At 39.2% G+C, this 15,629-nt stretch overlaps 1 protein-coding gene across 1 annotated transcript in view; it reads left to right on the plus strand.

The window, feature by feature from the left end:
• Positions 1–15,629, plus strand: part of P3H2 (prolyl 3-hydroxylase 2) — a 160,720-nt gene that overhangs the window by 123,410 nt on the left and 21,681 nt on the right. The window contains 6 exon segments of the mRNA XM_014452216.2: positions 1,361–1,550; positions 7,334–7,465; positions 8,804–8,946; positions 9,282–9,371; positions 13,076–13,116; positions 14,735–14,829. Of these exon segments, the coding sequence (XP_014307702.1) occupies positions 1,361–1,550; positions 7,334–7,465; positions 8,804–8,946; positions 9,282–9,371; positions 13,076–13,116; positions 14,735–14,829 (691 nt within the window).

Here is a 15,629-nt window from a genome sequence, read left to right on the forward strand (position 1 = left end):
CCAGGGGGAGTTGAAGCATGAGATGGGGCCCATGTTCCCATTTACCACACATTCCACCCCAACATGGATGCTTTCCTTTCCACTCCCATACAATCTGCCCATATATTTTCCACATATATCCTGGAGAGGGAGGAGGATGGGTGAGACATTACATTTGTTTTTTACAGCAGTCGTATAACATATAGTAAAGGAATAATAAAGATATATAATAGATTTATACATACTAGTATCAAAGTACATAAAATTGATTGTCAGTCCCAAGAACATTTTTAAATTATGTTAAGATTGGACCATTCTGTCAGGTTGACCGGGTTTGTTCTCCAAGGCAGCCCAGCAGTAGCAGAGAGGGACATTTTATTAACAAACCTAACAGTCTGAAACATTGGACCTGAGAGCCACTTCATTAGCCCATCTTGCAGAGCTGTGAGCCTGCACTGAACTAGGGAGAATAAGACAAATGTTTAGTAGGTACCAACAGAGGCAAATGAGCACCAGTGGGTAGTATACAGGCCATTGCTCTATCCTGTGTAAAAATAGTGGCTTGTTCATGTGGTCTTTCTGGTCTTCTATACCATGCCTTTTGACAAGTGACATCCCCTCCAGCTCAGAATACTAGTTGTGAGAGGAGGAATACAAATCTTCCAGATGGAATAGTAGTTGGCCACTTATCAATTATGGTAGGTTATAAGAGCAAGCCCGGGGCAAGACCCTCCTCCCCTCATGGGGCTAGGGGAGCTCACCAGCAGGTACCAGTTTGAGTTTCCCAGGGCCAGGTTAATACACTAGCTCTAGGGTGCTGGCAACAGCAGGTTATTCTCCGCTCCCCAACAAGGTCCTATTTTCAGCCCCTTTCCATACCTGGGACCAAAACCCTTTTGGGATTTGGAGTCTCCCCTGTGGCTGCCAGAGACCCCCATGACATCCCCTCCTGGGTTACATGTATGTTTAATTCCCCCGGGAGGGCTAGATCATAGATACCAAGCGCCTGTACCTATTTAACTGCTCTTTTGCCCCTCATAAGCCCATGGTGCTTCTCCTGCCAATCCTACTGTTGGCTTCTCCTTGTGAGAATTATAGAGATTTCAGGTGCAGACAGTATAGTCTTGAGTGTGCTCAGGAAGAAAATGAAATTGACCGACACCACACTAGTCGCTCAGTTAAGTCCTTTCTTATCTACAATTAGTTGAAACTGAGGAAGTTATACTTTACCTCCCAGTGCCATCCTTTTTTACCCTTTTACAGCACAGGAGTTCAATATCCCACCTACCTGCGTGGTCCCGAGTCTGCATGAACCCTGCTATCCAAGTGCCCTGTGGGTGGGTGCTATTTGAAAAAAAAAAGTTTTTCTGTTTCTTTGCAGGAGAGTTACAGCGCAGGAGTCAAACATTACGAGGCGGATGACTTTGAGCCAGCTATCAAGTACTTTGAACAAGCTTTGAGAGAATATTTCAATGAAGATACAGAGTGTCGAGCCCTGTGTGAGGGGCCTCAGAGATTTGAAGAGTATGATTATTTAAGGTATAAAGCTGGTCTCTATGAAGCTATTGCAGGTAAAACTTACTTTTTTCTTTTATTTATTTTATGATTATAGAAATACTACATGCAATCTCTAAAAATATTTCAACAACATAGAAGTGTGTATATATATATATTGTAAGAAGTGAAAGATTCTCATATATCTAAACACTCCTATCTGCTTGTAGATACATTTATGTAGTTTAAATTTTGGTGACTGTGCTCCCAAACATTTTCAGATGCATATCTAAATATTTATGTAAGATAATTCTATTTTTTATAAAAATAGGACAATACTATAAATACTAATTACCAGCATATTTTTTTGTTTTATTTTATGCTTAACAATGTACTGTGGACTTCTTCTCATGTAAGTACATGGAGATCTACCTTATTGTATTTAATGGTTGCACAATGTTCCATTATATGGTGACAGCACAATTTATTCGAACAGTTTTTTACTGATGAATATTAAGGAAGTTGCAATTTATTATTCCTATAAACAATGTAGTAGTGAATACTTTTATATAGTATTCTTTAATTATTTAAAAGGGTATTCTATTATATGTGAGAATTTAATGTGTTACAAAGTAGTATTTAAAATAGTAGGTAATATACATTCTACATTAAGTGAGAAGATTAACTAGTTAACCATTTGTGGTGGGAAGTGAGTTTTCTGGTGTATATAAAAATATACACAAAAATGTACTCTTTATATTAATAATTTAGTTGTAAAAATAAAACTGTTAGAAGAAAATGCAGAAGAACATTTGTGTAATAGTAGGAGAGGAAAAGCTCTTATTTGCATGCAAAAACAAGAAATATGAAGAAAAAGGTAGACCTTAAGACAAACACAAAAGATACAGTAAGTCAAGCTGATTTACAAAGGACAAGTGGGAAAAATTGAAAAAAAATATTACAGTCAAAGTGTTAATATCCTTAATATTTAAATGGAGCATGTAAATTATTATGAGTAGTAATTTATTTGTTACTTACGAGTAGTAATAATAATAACAAACACTCACTTTGCAGTTACAATATACAAAGCACTTTACTTCTTTATCTCTCTTTTAATTCTCTAAACAACTTCTTGTGTAGATACTATTGTTATTCACTCTCTTCTTTTTTTAAAAATGAGGAATTTGTACCTCAGAAAGACTAAGTAATGTGATTAAAGTGAAACTTGGAATCCAGACTAGACATTTTTCACTCTGGGTCCCCATGTTTTAAAAGTTTACACAATTGAAAAATGAGCAAAGGGTGATTTATTCAATAACAAATGTTTAACAAATAATTGTTGAGTGTGTAGTATGTTCCAAGTTATAAAAATAGTAGAGACCTGGTGCACGAAATTCATGCACTGGGAGTGGAGTGTCCCTCAGCCCGGCCTGTGCCCTCTTGCAATCCGGGACCCCTCAGGGCCTATTGGGGCTTTCCTTTCCCCTACTGTCAGCAGCTGACCTCGCCCCTGCTGCTGCCTCGCCCCTGCCGCTGCCACTGCTTGCCATCCGTCCCTGTCCCTCACCACCCCCTGCCACCAGTCGCCTCACTCTGCAGGCACAGGCATGGGGTGCTATTGCTTGGCTGGCCTGGGCCTCCCTCTGCGGGGCGATTGATCGTGGGGCCCCCAGATCAATGGCTCTGTAGAGGGAGGCCCTGCCCACATGCCGCAGTGCAGCCAGCCTGGTGGCCTGAGCCTCCCTCTGTGGGGCGATTGTGGAGCGATGGCAAGGCCCCCCAATCAATCACATCGCACCTTCCTTGGCTGCCCTGATGTCAGTGCGTGTGGTCGTCTAGAAGGTCGTCTGGATGGTAGTTCTGCTGTTCAGTTGTTTGGTCGATTTGCATATTATGCTTTTATTATTATAGATGAAAAATAGCGTTCAACTTCACATATACCCATAGAAACATAAATTCATGAAGTCAGTATGCTCTCCCCAACTTCCAGTGTTTTCTCTCTCCATAGAAAGTGCCACTCACCTAGTAGCTTAAACCAAACCTCAAGAAGTTATCTTTCAATCCAAAATTTCCCTCAATTCCTATACCCCTCTAATTTGTTACCAAACTTTGATAGATGTCCCCTTCTAATAGTACTTAAGATTCCCTGGTTCTCTTCACCTCTTTCACTACCACCCTGCTTCAAATCAACAGTATATTTTCACTAAGCCACTGTGATAGCCTCCTTGCTGGTCCTTATGTCCTCTTTGGCTTTTACTCTGTAGGGCTCAGTGGTTCTCAACCTGTGGGTCGCGACCCCTTTAGATACATCCTGCATATCAGATATTTACATTACAATTCATAACAGTAGCAAAATTACAGTTATGAAGTAGCAACAAAAATAATTTTATGGTTGGGGGTCACCACAACATGAGGAACTGTATTAAAGGGTCGCGGCATCAGGAAGGTTGAGAACCTCTGCGTGTAGGCCAACAGAGCAGTCTTCTAAAAAAAGGGAAAGTGTACTCACAGACATGCTGAAAACCCTCGTGGCTTCCGTTGCACTTGGAATAAAACCCAAAACCTTTAACAAGGAGATCATACTTGTCTACATTTTCATCCTCTTTCCCCTCTCCCCTCTTAGTGACACATTCCTACTGTAGTGCTTTTAATTCTTTGCATATGCCAAGCTCATTCCCACTTACCGACCTTCCAAATATCCTTTTCCTCTATCACTGGCTAATGTCCGATCTTGTTCAGTGCCCAGTCCTCAGTACCTAAGTACAGAGTCTGGCAAATAGTAGGTTCTTAGTAAATATGTGTTACATGAATGGGTTGAATAACCAAAGGAGAGGAGATATCCATCACTTATACTGCGAGGACTAAAAGGGTTAATAATGCTCTGTATTTGTGAAAATGTAGGTCATACATTGTTGAGATCCTTTAGTGGGGCACTTGGGGAAATATCTGTTACATTAGACAAGGAAGTTAGACTGAAAATTGATTTGTCAAATGACCAATTTGCCACACACTCGGTTACCCTAAATCAACTAAATTCACTTAAAATCAATACCAATATTTGAATTATTGAGGAATTTTTCCCCAGAGTTGTGTTTCATGGGGCTTCTGCCAGAACCATTTGCCTGCATTTTTGTGAGCACTGCTCATTTGAATGCCAGTTGCATGTGTTTTACATTTTAAGTGCTGTGTGTTTCTCTACAGAGAAATACTTTTCCTTTATTATAGTTTACTATCTTGTGGCTTTGTGGGGATATGTGTCCTCCCTCCACTTCCATATTTGCCTCTACACGTGCCTGCCTCTACCAATGGCGACTAAACAGCCTTGGCAAATGTCCTAGATCTGGTTTAGGAAAATTGACTAACAATTCCCCACAGCTTAACATTTAGTAATTTCCTCAAGGTCACCACAGCATGCTGTTTGCTGGAAAAGAAGAGAGATCTCCTAATTCAGGCTCTTAACACTTAACACGACTTCCAACACCATGACGCCCACTTCCAGTAAAGAAAATTGATTTAAGAAAAAGTCATAGTTCTTTAAGTTCAAGCCAAATATTATATATTATAATAATATGGTAAGTCTTGGGAATTTGAAACACATTCAATTTTTTATGAGAAAAAAATTTTAAAAAATATTACCATACAGTGTCTTGGATCTAAACTTATTAGAAACATATTAATTGCGCAATAATATTTGGTAAAAGAAGCAAGGAATACAACTAATAAAAAGTGACATTATAATGCTATGTAAATTCTTGTTTGGTTCAAAACTGTCCTAAATGTGGAGTAAAACTGCTTTTAAAACATAAATGTATTTAGAAAGCCAGAATATTTTAATTTTTAGAGTTAGAAGACCATTAAAAATTAGAGAAATATACAAATGGTTTCTGAATACAGTTATTTATTACTAGCGATGCTTGTTGAAGCCCTAAAGGATATTATTGTGTCACTCTTACTTTGCTGCTATTTACATCTTGCTTTGAAAAATACTTTTATTCAGATTTTGAGTTTTTGGTGGATGTGTTTCCCACCTTTTCCTTTTGCTTGTCATTTGGAATTAGAAGGAGTGTGACCAGCTAAGGTAAATGACCAGCTAACTAAGAGAAAACAGTTGAGGGTTGTTTGTTATTATTTTCTTAAGAAATAAAATAGCTAGCTATTTGTTTCTAATATTCTAATCAAATAAACAGAACTCATTCTTTCCCTCACATTCCCCCACCTGGAGATAAGAATCAGTGGACAGCACAGATTCTGTTAGCTATGCTATATTGGCTTGAGTTGGCCAGCTTATGTGAAAAATAGCACACTTGTTTTTCTTTTATTTATTTTTTATTGATCTCAGAGAGGGAGGGAGAGGGAGAGAGAGAGACAGAAACATCAATGATGAGAGAGAATCATCGATAGACTGCCTTCTGCATGCCCAGACATGTGCTCTGACCAGGAATCGAACCATGACCTCCTAGTTCAAGGGTCGACCCTCAACCACTGAGCCACCGTGACCGGATGGCACACTCTTTTTTTTAATGTACCAGAAAATGTATCTTTCCTTCCTGTTGTGGTTTGGGGTTCTTCTTCAAGGTCATCAAGGTACAATCTGAACTCTGCCTAACTGAGTAGGTTTTGAAAGAAGGCAGTTGTGGTAAATTAAATTGTACAGTCATCATTCTCAAGAGAAACCGCTCAGCACGAGCATGAATGAACTATTTATTCTCTGGCTGGCAAAGACTACCTTCATCTTCATTGTAAAAATCAAAATTTGGGTAAAATATAGCAAGCATGTTGTTTTTTTATCCTCTGGTTCATTAGCCACTTGTGTTTCCTCAGCTCATGCTTAGATAAGCCAGAGCCCACAACGAAAGGAAGCATGAAAACCCCTACACTTCAGGATCTTGGCCTGTTTGCAGGCAAGGAGAATGGGAACAAAGAAAGGGGAACAGAGAGAGGCAAAGTGCTTATTTAAATTATTCAGCTTTCATCCTTCTCTTATTTTATGATTCCCTACAGTATTAGGATTTGGTATAGCTAAATTTTGTCCAGTTGTTGGACTAATTTGTAATTGGGCCAAATGGGTTCCTACGCTATAGCTGTAAAGGAATATTGTTTTTATTTCCCTTTTAGGAGAAGTTGCCTGAAGATGTTAATACACAGAAAGAGCATTCTCCTTTACTTCTCTGCAGGGAACTCCCCACCTCCAGGGCAGTTCCTTTCTCTCAACTAGTCCTTAACAAAACCGGGACCCAAACTTCAGATTTTGACTCTGGCCTATTTCAGCCTATTAACATATCCAAAAAGAGGCTCTGAAGTTGTTATAATAGGAGAGTCAGCTATTCAGCTGGGTGTGAGTGGGGTGAGATGGCCTATGTCACTTTTAGGAGATGTATATAAAACAGCGTACAGGGAAGGGAAGAGGGCAGTACAGACACACGACCAGCAGACAGAAGATTTGGAATCTACTATTTTTAAAAAATATATATTTTTATTGATTTAAGAGAGAAAAGGAGAGAAACATCAATGATGAGAGAGAATCATTGATTGGCTGCCTCTTGCACGCCCCTTCCTGCAGGCCCTATGCTCTTGACTGGAATCGAACCCGGGACCCTTCAGTCCACAGGCTGATGCTCTATCCACTGAGCCAAACTGGCTAGAGCTTGACTCTACTGTTAATTACTAGAGTGATCACTGGTTAGGAGGCCTTGGCAAGTCACTTAACTCCCTTGGTGAAAAGGATTTCTGGTCATGGAGTGAGGATAATAATGATATGGTTCCCAGGTGTGGTGAGGTGAGGAATGCCCTGTTGTTACTGTGGCTCTGAGGTCTGGACATTGAGCTGACTGGGGGGACCCACTGGGCTCTTGTCTTCCAGATCACTACGTGCAGGTGCTTGTTTGTCAGCATGAGTGCGTGAGGGAACTTGCCACCCGCCCTGGCCGCCTCTCCCCGATTGAGAACTTTCTTCCCCTGCATTATGACTACCTACAGTTTGCCTACTATCGAGGTAAAGCGTGGGTTATCCGTGAAGACCTTTGTAGGCCAGGGGTGGTGCTCCTCATTACAGAATCGCTCTCTCCTCTCACATCACCATAGCTCAGGACAAGAGGAGCAGGAGGTGAAACTATAAATGGGAAATGCTGTGACAATGTCCTGAAAATGATACTAGACTGACATTTCATGTGATTTTCAAAAAATTTTTTTCGATTTAATTATAAAAGGTAATATATTCACAGGTTCAGAGACCAAATATCATAAGAGCCCCCCTTGCTTCCTTTTCCTCACAGCCTGATGTTATGTCCTGCAACATAGTTTCTTATTTATCCCTCTAAAAAGTTTATATGGAAACAATACACACATACACAACACCACACACACACACAGATACACACCCTGACTTATTTCTTCATCTTACACAATGAAGATAGCATATTATTTACACTGTTCTCTACATTGATTTCTTTACCTAAAAATACATATCAGACTTTTTTAGTAGGTTTGGCCTATGAAATTACCATTAGCTTAGGTCAAATTTGGGTAATTTTATATGCTTCAACCTAATTGTATCAATACATACAGACCTTCCTCATTAATTTTTTTTTACATCTGCATATCATATAATTTATTTCATGTGATTCTTTACTGATGGGTATTGTATTGTTTATAATTTTTGTTATGATAATCAATGATAAAATGAATAACATTTTATATATCTTATTTTACATTTGCACATAATACCTATAAGATGGAATTCTATGATTAAATGGTTTATTTGTAATTTTAATAGATGTTGCCAATTTTTTCTCCATTGAGTACATTTTTTATTGCTCATCAACAGAATATATTATCAAATTGTCAGATATCAAACTGTCCCAATCTATTAGGTTAAAAATGATATCTCAATATAGTTTAATTTCCATTTATCTAAGAAAGAGACTGAGCATCTTTTCTTATATTTAAGAGCATTGAATATAATTTTGGTTGCTGAAATTAGTCTTAGGTACCATGTTGTCAAACTCAGTACAAAAATCAGAATTAACTACTAAAATTCTATTTTGTGTATCTGTATTAAATAATATAAGTTGTCAGCATACATCTTCAGATGGAAACTTTTGATAATTTATGTAAAACAACTAGCTCCAAAGAAGACCAAAGTAGTAACTTTGGGATACCTGAAATCATGTTCCTTCTACCTGTAACTATTTCTGATTGCTATACTCAGCCTCACCTTATCTTCCCTTATTGACATATAATGCTGACTTATCACATACATGTTGAAGTATCCTTCAACCTCCTTTAGGCAGACCTCAGCTGACTCTAATGCTTCAACTCCTTGATCTTTCAGTTGGTGAATATGTGAAAGCCCTAGAGTGTGCCAAGGCCTATCTTCTTCTCCATCCGGATGACCAGGATGTCCTAGACAATGTGGATTACTATGAGAGCCTGCTGGATGACAGCATGGACCTGGCATCCATCGAGGCCCGAGAGGTGAGATCAATGTTCTCAGAAGAAATTCTGCATTCTACTAGGTGCTCCAGGGAGAGTTAGTAAAAAATATAACACTGCACTTAAATATACCTGAAAATTTAGTAAAGGTTCTAGAACTTGGTTCTTTTGAACTTTGTTAATTCCAGAAGCATGTTTTTTTCATATGTACTAGCTTGTAAAAACCTGTTGAGATGGTGACATTTTTGCAGCTCTGTTTTTATTTCTTTTTTTGCTTACTGTCACTGTCTAATAAAACCTATTTCCACTTAAATGCTTATTATATCTCTTAACTGTTATTTAAATTTAAATTTTTCTTTCATATTTTTCTCCTCTAGGATTTGGCTGTGTTTGTGAAGCGTCATAAACTGGAATCAGAACTAATAAAATCGGCTGCAGAGGGCCTGGGGTTTTCATACACTGAACCGGTAAGAGCAAAAAGGAAAAAGGGAGTGTTTTTTAAAAGAACTGTTCAGTGGGCATTTTCATTATACTTTTATTACCCAGTCTTATTTGTTGAAGATTCTAATCCCCTGCCTGAACAAAAAGAGGATATATGTGAATGATTCAATACTAGAGGCCTGGTGCACGGATTCATGCACCGGTGGGGTCCCTCAGCCTGGCCTGTGGGGATCGGGCCAAAACTGGCTCTCTGACATCCCCCAAGGGGTCCTGGATTGTGAGAGGGCACAGGTCAGGTTGAGGGACCCCACTGGTGCATGATCGGGGCTGGCGAGAGCCTGCCGGAGGGTTCCAGGGTGTGTCTGGCTGTCTCACCTAGTCCCAATTGGCCGGACTCCAGCAGCAAGCTAACCAACCAGAGTGTCTGCCCCCTGGTGGTCAGTGCACATCATAGCAACTGGTTGAATGATCAAATGATTGGACACTTAGCATATTAGGCTTTTATATATATATATACTAGAGGCCTGGTGCACAAAAATTTGTGCACTCGGGGGGAAGGGGGGGCCCTCAGCCAGGCCCGTGCCCTCTCGCAGTCTGGGACCCCTCAGGGGATGACCACCTGCTGGCTTAGGCCCGCTCCCCGGAAGATTGGGCCTAAGATGGCAATCAGACATCCCTCTGGCAGCCCGGCAGCCCTCGGGGGATGTCCACTTGCCAGCGGGGAGCAGGCCTAAACTGCAGTCGGACATCCTTAGCGCTGCTGAGGAGGCAGGAGAGGCTCCCACCACCACTGCTGTACTGGCAGCCATCAGCCTGGCTTGTGGCTGAGCAGAGCTCCTCCCATGTGAGAGCGCCCTGACCACCAGAGGGCAGCTCCTGCATTGAGCGTCTGCCCCCTGGTGGTCAGTGTGTGTCATAGTGACCAGTCATTCCCAGTCTTTCTGCTGTTAGGGTCAGTTTGCATATTATCCTTTTACTATATAGGATAGAGGCCTGGTGCATGGGTGGGGGCCGGCTGGTTTTCCCTGAAGGGTGTCTCAGATCAGGGTGGGGGTCCCGCTTGGGTGCCTGGTCAGCCTGGATGAGGGGATGATGGCTTTTTGCAGCTGGTCACACCCCTTTCATGTTGGGGGGTCCCCACTGGGGTGCCTGGACAGTCTGGGTGAGGGGCTGAGGGCCGTTTTCAGGCTGGCGGGTGACTGAAGCTCCCAACCTCTCCTTTTTTTCTTTTTTTTTTTCTTTTTTTTTAAATATATTTTATTGATTTTTTACATAGAGAAAGGAGAGAGATAGAGAGTTAGAGACATCGATGAGAGAGAAACATCAATCAGCTGCCTCCTGCACATCTCCTATTGGGGATGTGCCTGCAACCCAGGTACATGCCCTTGACTGGAATCGAACCTGGGACCTTTCAGTCTGCAGGCCAACGCTCTATCCATTGAGCCAAACCAGTTCGGCCTTTTTTTTTTATTATTCTGGGTTATTTACCTCTATGGCTGTCACTGAGCTGAGAGCCCGCTTTAGCTCTGAGGCTCGGCTCCAGCTCTGAGACCTCGGCTGCTGAAAGCAGGTATCTGGGCTTTGTTTAGCTTCTATAATTGAAACACTGTTGCAGCTCCAGCTCTGAGGCCCGGCTGGCTGAAAGCATGTTTCTGGAGATTGTTTAGCTTCTATAATTGCAACATAGTTGCTTAGAGTGCAGCTCAGAGCTGGGCGGCGGCAGGCGGGGAACCTTGGCTTCCTCCATCACTGGAGCAAGCAAGCCTCCTGTTCGCTTCAGCTGCCTGGCTGCTGGCCGCCATCTTGGTTGGCAGTTAATTTGCATATTGCCCTGATTAGCCAATGGGAAGCGTGTCAGAGGTACGGTTAATTACCATGTTTGTCTATTATTAGATAGGATAGACTAGAGGCTCAGTGCATGAAATTCATTTACTGGTAGGGTCCCTAGCAGCTGCCAGCTGCCAGCCGGGTACTCTCTCTCTTCCCCTGGCTGCCTGCCACCGCTGGCCAGGGCCTCCCTCCCTTCCCCTGGCCGGCCCCGCCCCCTGGTCAAACTCCTGGATGAACTCCCAGTTGAGGGGACAATTTGCATACTATGCTTTTATTATATAGGATAAGTGATAAACAAACTTTAAAGGATTTTTATAGATTCCCATACCACTGAGATCCCAAGTCAAAAGCAAATGTATTAGGATAGAAGTGAAGTACTTTGTACATGATACATTTGCCTCAGGTTTGTTTTATTTCCTGAATTATGAATGCATTTGTATTTTCTCTTAAACATTTAAAACATTTTAAAAACTTCAAAAAGGACAAATCACTCATGATTATAGTACCCAACATGCTGACTTTTCTTCACTTGTTTAATCGTTCTTCATATGAAGACATATCTTTGGCAGAACTAGTACTGTGGCATATAGATATGTTTCTGTTTTGATTTTTATTTCAGGAACCATAAGCAATTTCTATATTTTTACAGTTTCTAAAATTATTTTAGCTACATATATACAGTTGATGTCCAATAAATAAACTCTTCTCATGATGCTGAACATTTGATTTGTTTTCTCTTATACTTAATGCAATAAGCATTTTTCTGTTGAACTACACCGTTTGAATCAATTCCCAGGAGTGGGATTACTCTGCCATTCAGGGATATGAGAAGTTTTAAAGTTCTTGAAATTGCTTTTCTAAGAGTGTTGTCTGACCTTTAATGCTCCTAGCAATGCATAAAAATACCAGTTTACTACAAACATCTCAGCAATGAGAAATAACATTTTAAAATAATGTGTATTAAGCATATATTATATACAAAATGGTACATCATTGTTGCATTCATTTGTATTCCTTTGATGGTCAGTAAAAACAAACTTTTCACATATTATTACTTATTATTTTTCCTCTAATTTGAATTGTCTGGACATACTTTTTGTTAATTTATCTGTTAGCTATTATATATGTTCTTTATGCAGTTTGCATGTTATATGTTTATAAAAACACTATTTGAAAATATCCTATTTGTAACATATTCTTTTCATTTCTGTCTTAGTTATATCATGTTTTATTGGCACATTTTAAAAATTAGGTTAATTTTAATTTACCAATTCTAATGTAACATTTCTAATAGTTTTATCTAGTCCTACAAAGGATTTCTTTTTCAAAACTGCATAATTCTGAGACCCCAGAAAAAGCCACTTTGTCACTTTTATAGTCCTGCAGAGATGATTGAGCTGGACTTTGTGTTTGTTTTATTCATAAAACATAAGAAAATTAGACTGGATGATTTTTTAAAAATATATTTTATTAATTTTTTACAGAGAGGAAGGGAGAGGGAGAAAGAGATAAAAAAATCAATGCTGAGAGAGAATCATTGATCGGCTGCCTCTTACATGCCCCACTCTGGGGATTGAGCCCACAACCCAGGCATGTGCCCTTGACCGGAATTGAACCCAGGACCATTCAGTCCGCAGGCCGACGCTCTCTCAAGTGAGCCAAGCCAACTAGGGCAATTCCATGATATTTTTAAAAAATCTGTGCATTATTTTATCTTTATCAAAATTGTATTAACCTTAGCCTTTCTTTCTATTACTTTTAAATAAAAATATAAAGTATCATATATAACATGAATGTTTTATAACATTTTAGGCCTTTGGAGTGTTTTACAGGTATTCTATTTCTGTAAGTCATGTTTTAGTGACAAAACTAATTAAAAACCATTTTTAATTTAAAACAGAACTATTGGATTCGATATGGAGGACGACAGGATGAGAATCGGTGAGTTCTCTATTCAGAACACCAACTGTTTAATTTTAAAATATTTTTCAAAGGTATAGAATTTCTTTTCCTTTTAAAAAAATTTTCAATTATGGTTGCCAGATGGGATGCGGTTTGGAGGAATGGGTGAAAGGGGGAAGGGATTAAGATGTATAAATTGCTAGTTATGAAAACAGTCACAGGGATGTAAAGTACAGCATAGGAATATAGTCAATAATATTGTAATAACTATTTATGGTATCAGATGGGTATTAGACTTATCTGGGAGGATAACATCATAAGTTATATAAATGTCTAATCACTATGTTGTACGCCTAAAACTAATATACTATTGTTTGTTAACTGTTTATTTTTAATTAAAAGAAATGCATAGAGTCAGACCTATTATAAGAAATTGAGTTCTATGAATAGGCAAAAAGATATAATGAAAAGAATTCCAAACTGGGAACTGGTCCCAGCTGTTCCTGTCACTTCTGTGTAACCTGGAGTAATTTATTTTCCTCTCTGGGTCTCATGTTTTTATTCAAATTAAGGAATTGAAACAGGTGATCTCTGAGGGTTAAACATTCTGTAATTCTATAGCAGAGCAAATTGGATTTTTAAAAATTTATTAGTATAATAAAGCTTGAAAGCTTTACTGCAAGCTAAAATACTAGGTGTTGCTAACTCAACTGGAAGATAACTCATTTTTTGAAATGATAGAAGTCAAAAGTCAATTTCCCTGTCATGAACAGTTTGAGGGATCATGGAATGTTGGTGTTACATGTCTGAGATCACATGGACAAGCCTATTCATTTTCAAATTTTAAAGCTGAGGGCCTGACAAGGCAAAGGACTCCTTTAGAGTCATACACCACCAGGGACAGCACATCCAGATCTTCTTATTCAAAATCTTGTGGTCTTTCCCTAGACTTCAAAGACTCAACCTCTGGCTACCCTGGAATTATTGCAAGAGATCCAAGAATGCATATGCACATTTGGTTGTGTTCAATATGTGTGGACATATTGAAAGACCATCATGCTATTATTTGTGTGTTTGCAAAGTTTGACACAAATTTGTGTCTTCCTTCTTGAAATAGTTTAGAACCACTACATTAGGAAGTGATTTATTTTAGTTCAATCATTGGTCAGTGATGAACACTCTATGTTCAAGACATATAATGTGACACTCTGAGCATTATATAGATGCATATGATAATTTTTTCCAGATTGGTTGTGATTCAGTCTTAAATTAAGGGGGCTAAGTTATGGGTACAATTAACTGTAGTAAAGATTGCTAAGAAGATTTAGAGAAGTGAAATAGAACACACTCATGAAGGAATAGAAATGAACTTCCAGTAGCTCAGTTGTTTGGAGTGTTGTCCAGATACACAGGGTGTGTTCGTTTGTTCTCTCTCTCTCTCTCTCTCTCTCTCTCTCTCTCTCTCTCTCTACAATCAATATATTTAAAAAAAGAACTGCATGAAGGTAGTGACATTTTATTTGCTCTTGAAAGATAGGTAGACTTCTGTACAATGAGCATATAAAATATGGAGTCATAGAGTACCTGGGTAAAGTATCTTTGCTTTTGAACATCTTTATTCAATGAGAAATTGCCATTTCCACTTTTAAATAAGCAGGGTCCCTTCAGGAGTGAACGTGGAAGGAGCAGAAGTTCATGGATTGTCATCAGGGAAAAAAACATCACCCAAGATAGACCGAGACCTAAGAGAGGGTAAGTATCTATGCACTTTTACTCTTAGAAGGAGGGTAGGGGGAGAATGGGACTTGACCAGTTGTTATTCAGATCAAGGCAAAACGTGCTTTCTCTGGAACATGAAGAAAAGGACTAAGCTACTACAATTCATGAAATTCTGAAAGCAAGGCTTAAAAACAAGAACATTTCAGATTTGTATATCATTACCTTTAGTTTCCAGCAAAAGGACTTCTGTTTCCTACAAGAATCTTGTGAGACAGGTAGGGGCTGTGTGATCATTGCCATTCTCAGTTCGGTACCTGAGGCTTTGAGAGGTCACATGGCTCACTTTTGTCATACAGTGTGTGAGTAGTGCTGGATAGTATAGAATAGACTGTGTATCAGAAGAACTTGAAGAGACAGCTTCATGGGATGTTAGATTAGTTCATCTAAGATGTTTGAGGCACATATATCTGAGATCAAGGCTATGTGAGAGAAGTAGAATTTAGGTTGAATTGACAGAGATGTCGAGAGAGCCATTCTAGTGGATAAAACAAATGGAACAAAGGCACAGAGAAGGAGAAAGCAGAGAATCATATGCTTACTTAATATCAACAATTTTTCAAGCAAATTCATGCGCAGAGCATTTTACTGTATTTATTTAAAAATTTTTATATGCGATATTATTTTGTATTAGTTTCAGGCGTACAGCATAGTGGTTAGACAATCACATGCCCTATAATACCCACAATTCCTTTTATTTATTTTTATTTATTTATTTTTATTTTTTAATGTAATTTATTGATTTTTTACAGAGAGGGAAGGAGAGGGATAGAGAG

Source organism: Myotis lucifugus, unplaced genomic scaffold (assembly GCF_000147115.1).
Source record: "Myotis lucifugus unplaced genomic scaffold, Myoluc2.0 scaffold_14, whole genome shotgun sequence".
Taxonomy (NCBI): Eukaryota; Metazoa; Chordata; class Mammalia; order Chiroptera; family Vespertilionidae; genus Myotis; species Myotis lucifugus.